Here is a 14,727-nt window from a genome sequence, read left to right as displayed (position 1 = left end):
TTCCTGCCTGGGCAGCAAGACCTCATCTCTACAATAAATAAAAAAATCAGCTGGGCGTGGTGGCGCATGCCTGTAATTCCGGCTACTCGGAAGGCTGAGGCGGAAGGATCACCGAAGCCCAGCAGGCTGAGGCTGCGGTGGCTGGGAGCGGCCACTGCACTCCAGTCTGGGTGACAGAGTGAGACTCCAACTCAAAAAAAAAAAAAAATCTTTAAAAGTAACAAGTATATTGGCATTAAGCTTAATATTTTGTTACCATGTTTTATTAAACAATTTTGTATACAATGTGTTTGAGACATCTGAACCAGTGGAAGTAAGCTTAAAGTACATTTGATTCTAAATTATCAAGCTAGTAGATAATGATAATGACAAAAATCATTTTTTAAAAAGATATGCCCTAAACCATTAATATTCGGTTTTGAAGTACATGTATATATAAATCCTCCAATGAATTTGTTTTGTGTATCTGCATGATTGCAGATGTGTGACAGACAGGGATTTTACAAATTCATCCTTTCTCAGACAAAATGATGCAATCACACTGTGCAGTTCCAAATCAAACAAAGTGGTGATTTTTCTTGGCTTCCCTCCTAATCCAGGGTGGAAATACTGCAACCTCTCATACAAACATAAATAGCACAGTACTATTTGAAAACAGACATCAGCATTGTTATGGGATTAACTTTTAATCACATCATATTTGCCCACGTCAACAGTGAGGTAAGTGGCATTAGAAGCGCCAGTACAATGCTACACAGGAAGGTTTAAAAAAATTTTAACTAAAATTCATAGCTTTAGCATAACGCTAATTCGTGTAGGAATCAAGCCACTATGCTAATACAGGTTGAGCATCCCTAATCCAAAAATATGAAATCCAAAATGGTCCAAAATCCAAAACTTTTTGAGCACTCACATGAGTGGAAAATTCCATACCATAAGTACTTAACACAAACACTGCTTCATGTATAAGCTTATTTAAAATACTACATAAGATTACCCTCAGGCTATGTATATAAGGTGTATATGAAACAAAAAAACTTCACATTTAGACCTAGGTCCCATCCCCAAGGTATCACACTATGTACATGCAAATATTCTAAAATCCAAAAACCATCAGAAATCCAGAACAAAAATAGTCCTATATATTCTAGATAAGGGACACTCAGCCTGTACTCATCTGTATTACTACTTTACATGCATATCAAATTAGATAACTTTATATTTGTCATTTTTAATAGATTTCATAATTTTTTTTTCTTCTCTGAGATTATTTTCTAATCTCCCTCTCTCTCTTTCTTTCAGTTTTTAGAGACAAGATTCAAGTCTGCACCTAGACTGGAGTGCAGTGACACAGTCACAGCTCCTGGCTCAAGCAATTCTCCTGTCTCAGTCTCGTGAGTAGCTGGGATTACAGACACAAGATACCTTGCCCCGCTAATTCATATATATATTTGTTGTTGTTGTTGTTGTCGTCAGGGGCATGCGGGGATCTTACTATGTTGCCAGGTTAGTCTCGAATTCCTGGCCTCTAATGATCCTTTTGCCTTGGCCTCCTAAAGCACTAGGACTACAGATTTGTTCTACCATGCCTAGACAAAACAGAGCTACTTTCCATCTCAAAGTGTTGCCATCAGAATCAAAGAAGTAATATATTCAAAGCATCTGATATATAGTAGCTGATCAAAAAATCAGTTCTATTTCCACTTTGTCACACATGTACAAGTTAAAGTGTAAAATCTAATTTAATAATTTATTTAATTTATTAAATAATGAAATATTGGGTCCCAAGTATGTACCAGACATATTCTACACACACAGAATGGGTGTTCTAAAAACAAACAAAGAAACAAAAACTGTCCTACCCTACCAAATGTCAAGATTTAATATAAACCTATAGTAATTAAAACATTATAGGATTGTTATAGATACTGACAAACAGATGAAAGTTTCAAAACACAAAACCCAGAAATGGAGCTATAGTTAAAGCAGATGTTATATAAGAGAAGTTTCATTACAGATCAATAGAGAAAAATAGACTATTCAAGAAATGCCTTTCCACCCAAGCACCATGGTTCACGCCCGTAATCCTAGAGCTTTGGGAGGCCAGGAGTTTGAGACCAGTCTAGGTAACAGAGTGAGACCTCTTCTCCACAATAAATTTTTAAAAATTAGCCAGGTGTGGTGGCACGTGCCTGTAGCTCCTAGCTACTGGGAAGGCTGAAGCTGAAGGACTGCTTGAGCCCAGGAGTTCAAGGTTACAGTGAGCTAGGATCATGCCACTGCACTTCAGTCTGGATGGCAGAGAAAGACCCTGAGGAAAGGAAAGGAGAAAGAAAAGAAAAGGCTTTTCATATAAAAAAATGAAACTATATTGCCATTTTTTTTTTAGAAAGTAGGATTTATTGAGAGGACAGAAAAACTCCCACAGTGGGAGGGGACCTGAAGGGGTTGCCCTCATTTTTTTTTTTAAAGTTGGAGTCTTTTTCTGTTACCCCCAGCTAGAGTGCAGTAGCATACTCACAGCTACCGCAGCCTTGACCTGCTGGGCTCAGGAGATCTTTCCACTTCAGCATTCCAAGTAGTTGGAACTACAGGTGTGTGCCACCATGTCTGGCTAATTTTTTTATTTACTGTAGACATGAGGTCTCACCAAGTTGCCCAGGCTGGTCTTGAACCCTTGGGTTCAGGAAATCTTCTCGCCTCCGCTTCCCAAAGTGCTGGGACTACAGGTGTGAGTCACTGCATTCTTTCCCTATTTCATTTGATCCTCACAAAGAATTCCAAGCTGATAAAAGACCAAACTTACACAAATAAAACTTTAAAATTATTAAAAGAAACTGTTTTTTAAAAAGTATAATTTTGACTGGGTGCAATAGCTCATGCCTATAATCCTAGCACTTTAGAAGACCAAGGCTGGAGGATCCTTGAGCCCAAGAGCTAGAGACCAGCCTGGGCAACACAGCAAGACCCCCATCTCTACAAAAAATATATTTAAACAAAAAAAAATTCACCGGACATAGTGACACATGCCTGTAGTCCCAGCTACTCAGGTGGCTGAGGCAGGAGGATCACCTGAACCCAGGAGGTCAAGGCTGTGGTGAGCCATCACTGGGCCACTACACTTCAGCCTAGACAACAGTGAGACTCCTACTTAAAACAAAAACAAAAGAAAATTAAAGAAAATTTATGATTTTAGGATCAACAAAAATGTATAAACAAAAACAGAAGACAAAAGATTTATATCTGACAAAATAAAATGTAAAAATGCCATAAACAAAAAAGTACCACAAAGATAAAGGGTTAGCAATATAGGGGAAAACTATAACATATAAATCATATAAATAACAAAAAGGAAAATGAGAAACAGACTGAGTTCAGTGGCTCAGCCTGAAGCCCAGCACCTTGGGAGGCAGAGGTAAGTGGATTTTCTGAACCTCTGGGTTTGAGACCAGCCCAGGCAATTTGGCAAGACGTCATCTCCACAGTAAACAAAAATTAGCCAGGTATGGTAGCACACACCTATAGTTCCGGCTACTTGGAAGGCTGAGGCAGAAGGATCACCAGAGCCCAGCAAGTTTACGCTGGGATGGCCATGAGCATACCACTACACTCCAGCCTGGACAACAGAGTGAGACTACAACTCAAAAAAAAAAAAAAAAAAGAAGAAAGAAAATGAGAAACAGAATAATCAGCAGAAAAAATATACATAAATGACCAATACACACATGAAAAAAACACTCAATTTCACTTATAATCAGGGAAAATATGTAAATTTTTAAAATGAGAAACCATTTTGAATTGACCAAAACTTTCAAGGCGTGACACTACTGATTGAGTACAGGTGAGCACACAGCAGATTGGACACCAGCAGTTACTGCCAGTGAAGGAAGACTATGACTGCCACGTTGGAGACTCTTCAGCCATGACGTAACAAAACCAAACACACATGTTCTTTATGACCCAATAATCTCACTTGTCACACATGCTCACTGGATGTCCACATCAGCAAAGTGTATGATAGTAAAAGAAATAAAAAAGCCTGGCAATAACCTCAACAATTTGGGAAATTAATACAGAGTTATCGAGTCATGTGACAGAATACCATATAGCAGTTCAAAGAAATGCATATATGCAAATGTACATACATGTATGAACTTGGATAGACCTCAAAACAAGTGAAATTTATAATTCTGCAACATTCTATATTATACACAAAATATTGTACATACAGGTTTATGAATAATATATTAAGAAAATTTTAAATGTACATAAAACTTAGACACATTAAGTTCACAGTTGCTGCTGTTGTTGAGATTGGAAAGGCAAAAATGATGTCTTTATAAGTTATTCATTTAAAAAAATAAAATATAATATTAACAACTGCCAATTCTGAGTGTCAGGTGGATGTTTGTCATATTATTCTCAATACTTTGATGAATTTTGATTTGAAAAAAAACCTAATGAAGGTTATCATTAAGATCATAATTCAACTTTCTTTTCACTTATTGAAACACCTATGAAAAATAATGTGATTTCAACATGCTCAAAATACAAGACAAACAATAGGATAAATTCCAGGTTATATAAATTTGCTGATAAAGTCTACAAAAAGTAGAATAAAATGTGCCTCAGAAATGAAGTAAAGAATTTTTATTTTGAAACATCTTCCATAAATCACTAAATTGAATGTCTTATCCTTCATTTGCATACTTTCGATAACAATGTTTTCAAAACTTTAAACCCTGAAAAAATGAGAATACCAGGTCCTAAAATAAACCAACTAACCTGTATGTGTTCTTCGGTGTCTCTGCAGCTCATCACTCCTTGTGAATCTTTTGCCGCAAAACATCCAGTTGCATACAAAAGGCCTTTCTCCAGTATGCCAGCGAAGATGTGCTCGCAGGTGAGATGTTTTGCCATAAACTTTTCCACATCCTTCAATATGACAAATATGCTGTTTCTTTTTTCCTGGTTCATTACTGCCTCTGACAAAAACAGAAAATATAAGTTACACTCCCAAACATTAGGTTTATAAGTATAAAAAAATTTTAAAGAATCAAGTTAATTAAATAATGCTTTTCTGAATAAGTTTGATTATGATGCCATAATTTTAGATAAAAACAGAAAATTTCAATTAAAGAAAAAATAAAATAGGTCTGTATACTAAATACACAACTGCTATGAAAATTTGTCAGTCTCAGAGTTGATGCTCTATGATGGACCTCATGTTCCTTCCATAGTGAACTCTCCTCTTGAAGAAAAAAAAAATCTCTTTAAGTTTTTCAAGACATTTGAAAAATCTCTAAAGTTCCAAAAGAATTGCTAACTCCAATCAAAAGTATAAGGTCCAGCAGAATAGCATGACGAGTTCCATGGACCTGATTCTCAGTGAAACTGGTGAAAATTATTAAAAACAAAACCAAGAAAAAAAATAACAAAGACAAAGAAACTAAAACCAAAACCACCACCTTAAAGTCTGTGGAAAAGGTCCTAGGAACAAATAACAGGCAATAAGGAAACATTTATTCAAGAAAATCTCGAGGACCTTGAACAATTATAATACTAAAAGAAAGGGATTGGCAGTAGTGGGAAACTGTCAGGGACTGGGGATGGTGGGATTGGCAATTGAGGGAAACTGCTAGAGGAGGGAGGGGCACACCTCACCAAAAAGAATACCTGCATAATCAATGTTTGCATACCTAATCCTGAATTGTAGCCCACATCTTTACAATAAAAGAAGAAAAAAGAAAGTCTCATAAAACTCAATATGAACAGAGTCTGTGATGTTTGAACCAGGACTCACTCTTTTCTTTCTCCCTCCCACCTTTACAACAAAGAAACATTAGAGACTGGTACAGCCAAGAATAGGATTTCCATTCCTCCCACCTCCTAGTCATAGCCCTCTGTCATCAGAAGGGACAGGACATCTTCATTTCTCATTCTAGCCCAGGCTATCTGTTGCTGAAGCTAAGTTCCAGGTAAGTGGAGCTGAAACTCAACCCTCAGTCGTGGGACGTAGAATCTACCTTGGATGTGGTGTGATGAAAAAGCTGAGGTCCAGATTGCCTTTGACCTGGCCTATTCATGGTTCATAAACTGGAGGTTCTAAGCCAGGAGAGGCAAGCTGAGAAGAAATGAGGCTTTTGCTGTCCCTGTCACCAAGCACTCAGCTCCTAAGGCAGGGGTATCACTCAAAGAGAAATGTCCCATTGTCGCAACTCCCAGCCATGTCTCAGAAATTTTGGCCAGAGGAAGAAGCACACCAAAAAACACAGAGCTCCAAATCTCTTCTCAAAGGAACTGAATTCATTTGCAACAGAGTGTAAGAAGTTCAAGTCTAAGGGTGCTCTCAAAAAAAAAAAAGTAGAATTGTTTCAAAAAGCAATTGGGAGGAGACTTATAGATTCATAGGCAATAGAGGCTAAATTGTAGGCTGACAAGTTTGTCAGAAAGAAGGAAATAGACAGCTGGGAGAAGCCTTTCTGGAGTCAAATGTCAAAAATGTCAAACACTGAGAAACACTGTTAAACTTTTCTTAGAAAAGTTTAATAAAATTAACAAACTTTTAGCTAGACTGATGAGAGAGAGAGAGAGAGACATTGCACGAGTGCAAGAGGGTACGCACATATAAAGCAGATTTGGCCAGATGTGGTAACTCATGCCTGTAACCCCGGCACTTTGGGAGGCTGAGGCAAAAGAATTTCTTGAAGTCAGGAGTTTGAGACCACCTGAGCAACATAGTAAGAAGACTCTATCTCTACATTAAAACTAAAAAGAACAAAAAAAAAAAAATCAGAAATTAAAGAGGAGAGACATCAGTACCGATCATATAGAAGCGAAAAAGATCATAAAGAAAATGATGAACAATTCTATGCAATTACTTAAATAACACAGATGAGATGGACAAATTCCTAGAAAGACACAAAATACCAAAACTGATTCAAGAACAATGAGGCAATTAGAATAACTCTATAACAAGAGATTGAATCAGTAATTAAAACTACTCATAAAAAAAGCCTAGGACAGAAAGCTTCGGGGATGAATTCCACAAAACATTTAAAGGATTAATACCAGTTCTTTAAAACTCTTTCAAAAATAAAACTGAAGGAAACACCACCCAACTCATTCTATGAGGTTAGTATTACCATTACCAAAATCAGGTAAAGACATAACAAAGAAAGAAAACCACAGACCAAGATCTTAGAAGTGTGGATGCAAAAATCCTCAACAAAATACTTACTAACTGAATCTCATAACATTACATAAAATTATACACTATGACAAAGTTGAATTTATTCCAGGAATACAAAAGTGCATTAATACCTGGCAATCAATTAAAGTAACATACTATATTATATTTGTACAATAAAAAAATAAAAACCACATGATAATCTCAACAAATGCACAAAGGCATTTTATACAATCCAATATCCTTTCATGATAAAAATACTCAATAAAAATAGGAATAGAAGGGAGCTCCCTTAACTTGATTAAGGGCCCCAGGGCTAACATCATACTTAATGGTGAAAGACAATGCTTTTCCCCCAAGATCATAAACAAAGCAGGATGAGTGTTGTCAATTCTATTCAACACTGTATTGGAGGGCAAGTAGGCAAGAAAAAGAAATAGAACTCCAGAGCAGAAAGGAAAGAGTAAAACTATCTGTATTCACAGATGTCATGACCACATATAAAAATCCTAAGAAATCCTCTTTAAAAACTATTCGAACTAATGTTCTACAAAAGTTGTAAAATATAAGAATATATAAAAGTATTTCTATATATTTGCAATAAATAATTAAAAAACAATTCCATTTACAATCACATCAAAAAGAATAAAATTGGAATACATTTAACAAAAATGCAAAATTTATACTAAGAAAACCACAAAACATTGATGAAACAAAAAAGGGAAGATCTAAATAAAAAGGAAAACATCCTATGTACATGGATCAAAAGACATAATATTGTTAAGTTGGCAATAGTCCCCAAATGGATCTACAAACTCAATGCAATTCACATCAGAATATCATCTGGCTTCTTTGTAAAAACTGACAAGCTGATTCTAGTGGAATTGCAAGTGTGTGCCTAAATAGCTAATACAATTTTGAGGAATAACTAAGTTGAAGGACTCACATTTCTCAATTTCGAACATTATTACAAAGCCAAAGTAATCAAGACAGTGTGGTGCTGGCAAAAAGACAGGCATATAAGTCAATGAAAGAGTTGAAAGTCCAGAATAAGCCCATGTGTCTAGGTCAATTGATTTTTGACACAGGAACTAAGACCATTCAATGGAGAAAGAATAGCCTTTTCAACAAATGGTGATAAATGTACCCTTACTTAACACCATATACAAAAATTGATCAAAGAGCTAAATGCAAGAGCAAGAACTATTAAATTCTATTTAAAAAAAAAGAAAGAAAAAAACTCGGAGTCTTCATGACCTCAGATTTGGCAATGGATTCCTAGATCTAACACCAAAGCAAAAGCAACAAAGAAAAATGGGGAAAAAAAATGGACTTCAAAATTAAAAATTTCTGTGCCTCAAACAACATTATCAAGAAAAGTATACAAACAATCCACATAATGGGAGACAATAATTGCAAATCATGCAGCTGATAGGAACTCATATCTAAAATATATAAAGATAAAATTAAATAATTAAAAAGACAAATAATACAATTAAAAATGGACGAGGAATCTAAATAAACATTTCTCCAAAGATAAACAAATGGTCAATAAGCTCATAAAAAGATGCTCAATATCATTAGTCTTCAGGAAAGTAAATCAAAACCACACTGGGATTACCACTTCAGATCCACTGGGATACCTAAATTCAAAAAGTCAGGTAATGCCAAGTACTGGCAATGATATAGAGGAACTGGAATCCTCAAACACTGGTGGAAATGCAAAATGGTGTGACCACTTTGGAAACGGTGTGGCAGTTCCCCAAATGGTTAAATAGAGAGTTACCATATGACTCAGAAGTTCCATTTCTAAGTATACAAATGCAAGAGAAATGAAGAAATATCCATACAAACACTTTTGTTGTTGTTGTTCTTATTGTTTTGAGTCAGAGTCTCACTCTGTTGCCCAGGCTAGAGTGCAGTGGCATGCTCATGGCTACCACAGCCTCGACCTGCTGGGCTCAGGTGATCCACCTGCCTCAGACTTCCAAGTAGCTGGAGCCACAGGTGTGTGCCACAACGTCCAGCTAATTTTTAAAAATTTATTGTAGAGATAGGGTCTCGCCAAGTTGCCCAGGATGGTCTTAAACCCGTGGGCTCAGGCAATCTTCTCACTTCCGCCTCCCAGTGTGCTGGAATTACAGGCATGAACCACCATGCCCGGCCCACACAAACACTTCTACATAAATGTTTATAGCACTATTATTCACAATGGTCAATGGGTGGAAAAAACTCAAATGTTCACTAAGTGACAACATAAAATATTGTATATGCATACAATGGAATATTATTCATCTATAAAAAGGAACGAAGTACTGAGCATGCTATAATAACCTTGGCAACACACTGAACCTTGGCCGCACACTGCTAAATGAAGGAAGCCAGTCAAGAAACATCATAGACTACAGGATTCCATTTATATAAATTGTCTCGAATAGGCAAATGTATAAAGATGGAAATTAGTTTAGTGGTTGTCTAGGGTGGAAGGTTAAGTAGATGACAGGACAATACCAAAAAGATACAGGATTTCTCCTGTGGATGACAAAAACGTTCTAAAATTGATTGTGGTCATGGTATACAACTCTGTGACTATATTTTAAAAAACACTGAATTATACACTTTAAATGAGTGAACTGTATGGTGAGTGAGTTTTATATTAATAAAAGCATGCAAAACTTTTATATATGAAAAAAGGAAAACTACTTTTAAAAAGTGTTAAGGTCCAAGGCAGAAGACCACTCAAATTCCATCCCTAAAATAGCCCAACTTGAGACCCTGCATAACATTATTATCTCAACTGGGTTTCAAACATAGTGAGGTTCTAGTGACCAAAGTATCCAGCCAATGACTTGGTTTTAACTATCATTTTATGCCTTCCAGAGAGATAGAGTTGAAAATAGAGCATTTACCTTCCTTCTCCTTCCCTACAATTAGGACAGGAACAGGCAACTCTTCGAAGCCTCTTGCCAGGTTGCACCTCTTGATCAGAAGTTTGCTGGCCCTGCTGCAAATGCACTTGTGTGAGTTGGTCAGGACTAACAGCACCTATCGTTGCATTAGCAATTCCTCCAACTGCTACAGTTACAGGAGCTATAGTAGCTTGCTGGACTTTTACTCCATCTTGTCCTTGCTGTTGACCTAAAAAGGAAGAAAAAAGAGTATTATAATATTTTCTATTCCCAAAGAAAGAATTTTAAAATTCCATGTGGTAATTTTAAAGCTAACACATCTGTACTAATAATCTGTGTAAAGTACCAAAAGCAAAGTGGTTAATGGCTCATACTATGCCAATTTCCCTAAAATGCAATGGTCTCACTTTAGTAGCTCAGGTTGCCTCTTTATCTAGATGATGGGACTATACATAAATCATTAAACCAACCCTCTTTGTGGCTTAATTTCTCTCTCCATCTATAAAATGAAGATAATAATACTTGTCACCTACCTACCTCACTGAAATAGTGTGAGGATCATGAGACATTTGAAAAGCACTTTGAGATCCTCAGATGAAAGATGCTATAATAAACACAAAGTGCTATTACCATTTCCACAGTAAGCAACATATCTCATTCACATCAAGAAAATACAGGTGTGGAAAGTCACTAAACACAGGATTACATTTTATGGATATTTCTCATTTCTAAATAGTTTACGTAAACATCTTTTATTGATTAGCTATTTTTTAAGTATTCATGTAAAATGTTTCTGTAAATACAAAAACACTCATGATTATTACATACTATCACCATAATCATAAAAAAAGACATTTACAATATTATTACTTCATTCACTCTTCATCTTTCAAGTTAACTTGGGTTTTTCACTTCAAGAAAAATATGACAAACAATGCATAATATGAACAAAAGTATCTATTTATATAGCTTAAGTTGTTCCTGCAATATAATGCCTTATATTACCTTTCACATGAGTTCTACATTATTTCCACAAGATGTGGGAATGGCAAGTATGTGAATGGACTGAAAAGAAAGCATCAACTTATGAAGGAATGTTCCCACCTCAGAGAGTTGACTTAAGGATTAAATAAGTTAATTTTTTACAAATACTTTACTACAGTGCCTGGCAGAGAGTTGTTCATTACATGTGAGCTATTATTACTATTAGTCTCTCTTGAGTTGGGTGGCAATACAAGAATAAAATATGCTGCCAGAAATAAACATGTGGGTCCTGGGTGTAAAATAAAAAGGTTTATCTTAAAGCTGCACATGTAGTGCTTTAAACATATGGAACAACTAAGAAAAGACAATAAAAATTGCCAAGTGAGAAAACAGCACACATTTGCTAAACAAAATTAAACCTCTAACTCTCCCAGCCAAAGTCAATCTCACCCTCCTCTGAGTATCCATAGCACTCTGAATCCTTTTGATGGCACCCATAACTAAAATACAAATTAAAAAACAGACTTTGTCACTGTTTTGGTAAAGATACAACCCTCTACTAAAGTTTATATTTTCTTTCACTTTGAATTAGCATGATGTGATAAGAAAAGCAACACAAGTAAAGTCAGGACTATCTATTTATGACTGTGTACTTGGAGATCCTCAGTTTTCTTAACTCTAAAACAATGATGCTTACCTCCCTGAAATTTCTGCCCCCATCTAAATCAAGTTGATTTTCCACAGGTAAAGGCTATGCTTGTTTATTCCTTTACAAATTTATGTAAAGTACCACTTTTATGTCTCAGTGTATCTTTTGAGTACATAGTCAGTAAAACTAGATGGATCCCTTAAGGATGACCTTGGCTAAGCCAACTATTCAAACTACTTGTGTACCCAGAAGCAGAGTGATACACATACTCCCTGTTTACTGCAGAAGAAAAAGAAAAAACGCATTTCTGGAAAGGGCATTTCTGTCTGAACGCGCACCACATAAAATCTTTATAGCATGGTCCCTATGAAGATGCAGGTATTTTAAGTTGGCAAATATTCTTTATGTCCTCTGAAGTCATAAGGTATTTCCTGCCATAATTTTTCCAGCTACTAGTCATATAACAGTTTGGTAATTCTTTTCAGGCTGCAATGATATTTAAGATGGCCTCCACTATGTTAAAGAACTGTTACGATTTCCTGCTCCCTCAGATCCCTTGACCATTTCCTTGACACACTTTTCAAGACTACACATTATCAGCATTTGTTTGTTCAATAATTAAAAACTTGGCAAATTATATCAATGAATACTACTGACAAATCATATTTGGACTTATATATTCAGGCCTGATAAATGAATTCACCTAGATGTCTCATAGAGAGCTTGAGTTCAATATACTACTCAGTTTTCATTTTCACTGCTACAAGTAAGCCACCAACTCCACAGCAAGTCCTCCAAGGTCCTGTGTAAGTTTAATTCTCTCAGACCTCTCAGACTTCATCCCTCTTCCGGCACTCACACATACCAAGCTCATTTTCCTCTTAGGGGTTTTGCACATACTCTCAAGTCTGATGGGGATGCCTTTGTACTCAGGTCGTCACACAGCTGATTCCCTAGTCATATTCTGGTCTCTGTTCAAATCTCTCCTCTTTAGAAACGCCATTCCTTACTACACCATCTAAAAATGGTTGCCCTTAGTACATCTCTGTGTCACCTAGTTTTATCTTGTCTTGAATTTCCTTGTTCTTTAAATTTTTGGCTGTTTTCATCTCACTTCTGAATGGTAAGTGCCACGAAAGTAGGGATCTTGCCTATTATGTTCAGTGCTGTATCTCTAGTATCTGGAACAGTGACCAATACATAGTGGTCACTCAATAACATATGCTTAATAAACAAAAGTTTAAAAATGAAAAATAAATTCATCTTCCAATCTTGCTTCTACTAATTGTCCTGTTTTGGTTAATGCTACCCTCACTCTCATTATTCACTCTCAAAACCTTACAATGTCATCTTTTAGGCTACTTCTTTCCCCTTTTACATCCAGCAACTGCCAAGTTATAAAGGTACTACCACATAATAGCATTTGCATTTATCTTACCTTTCTGTTGCCAAGATCATCAATCGCCCTGATCCAGGACGATTCTTATTTCATGCCTTCTAAATTGTCCCTTTCTTCCATCTCATCTTTCAAACTGCTGCCAGAAAAACCAAAAAGTCGTGTTCTGATCATCTCCCTTCCATGCTGAATAACTTTTTTTTTTAAGTTGGAGGCTCACTCTGTCGCCCATGCAGTGGCACGACCTGCTGGATTCAGGTGATCCTCCTGCCTCAGCCTTCCAAATAGCTGGAACACAAGTGTGTGCCACCATACCCGGCTAATTTTTGATTTAATATAGAAACGAGGTCTCGCCAAGTTGCCCAGGATGGTCTCAAACCCCTGGGCTCAGGCAATCCTCTCGTCTCAGCCTCCCAAAGTGCTGGAATTACAGGGTTGAGTCAGTCCCCCTGGCCCTTTTAATCATTCTCCCACTGACCAAGTCTGGCATTCAAATCACTCCACCACAAGTACTCAGTCTTGGTTCACAGACGTCCTCCTAATGGCAGAATCCATTGTGCATTTTCTCAGTGAGCATTACAGGACTGCTTTACTGCATCTGACACCACTGACCATGCTACACTTCTTGAAATTTGACTTTGAGCTAGTTTCCTACATTTTCAGGAACCCCTTTCTTCACTGCTCTGCTAGCTTTAAAAAAAAATGTTTGCGGGAAGTTCCCTTCTTTGCGTGGGCCAGGTCTTCTGTTTTCTTAGTAACCTTTATTTTCCAGTTTTGGGGTTGTCAGTGTTTCTCCTTCTTCATGGGTATAAGACAAGAATCTCGGCCTGAAGATTGTCAATCTGAAGGGCTGGAGAACATCATTGGAGCCAAAGAGTCAAGCACCACAGATGCTGGCTTGCCAGCAGGTGGAGCTGCCTGAGCCAGAAGAGTTTCTGGAAGAAGAAAACTGAATTCCAGAGACGGGGCAAGATGGCGACGGCATAGGTGAACTGCCCTGTGTCTCGTTCTCACCTGATAGATGGGACCAAGACTGCAAACTGCTGAATAGACAGACTGTAAAGCAGAGGGAAAAGTGAACAAAACCAGAAGACCCTCATAAGGAAGAACAGGTCATTGCAGAAGAGAAATAAAAGCAACCCCACCTTCCCTCAAAAACAGAATTGAAGAGGGGGAGGGAAAGGGGTAAAGGGAGAAAAATCTACAGAAATGAAGAAAAACCAAAAGAAGAGTATGGGTCTCTCCCAGACGCCTGGGAGAGCAGACACTGAGAAAATTGACTTTGGAATACAAACAATGAAAAGTCCCCAGAATGAAGGGTCTCAAAATGCAAATGTAGATATCAAAACAATAATGGAGAGACTAAAAAGAATTGAGGAGACACAAGAAGAAACTAGGAAGGAGCTGATATCTGAGATAACAGTAATAAAGAATACTGTGAATGAAATAAATAACAAATTGATAAGCATGGAAAGCAGAATTACCCAAGCAGAAGAAAGAATCTCAGAGCTTGAGGACCAAAATATAGAAATAACCCAAACTCTTAAAAACACAGAAAATAAGCTCAAAAAGACAGAACAAAACCTTCAAGAGATGAGTG

At 36.9% G+C, this 14,727-nt stretch overlaps 1 protein-coding gene across 1 annotated transcript in view; it reads right to left on the bottom strand.

Moving 5' to 3' along the window:
- Positions 1-10,327, bottom strand: part of LOC103268201 (transcription factor Sp4) — a gene marked incomplete at its 5' end in the record, with an annotated part of 35,573 nt that extends 25,246 nt beyond the window's left edge. The window contains 2 exons of the mRNA XM_008065748.2: positions 4,786-4,985; positions 10,099-10,327. Coding sequence (XP_008063939.1) covers positions 4,786-4,985; positions 10,099-10,327 — 429 coding nt within the window. The remainder of the gene's footprint in view (positions 1-4,785; positions 4,986-10,098) is intronic.
- Positions 10,328-14,727: the final 4,400 nt, after the last annotated feature.

The sequence above is a fragment of the Carlito syrichta genome, unplaced genomic scaffold (genome assembly GCF_000164805.1).
Source record: "Carlito syrichta isolate Samal-C Ts95f unplaced genomic scaffold, Tarsius_syrichta-2.0.1 Scaffold104719, whole genome shotgun sequence".
NCBI lineage: Eukaryota > Metazoa > Chordata > Mammalia > Primates > Tarsiidae > Carlito > Carlito syrichta.
This window is presented reverse-complemented; position numbering and strand designations above follow the sequence as displayed.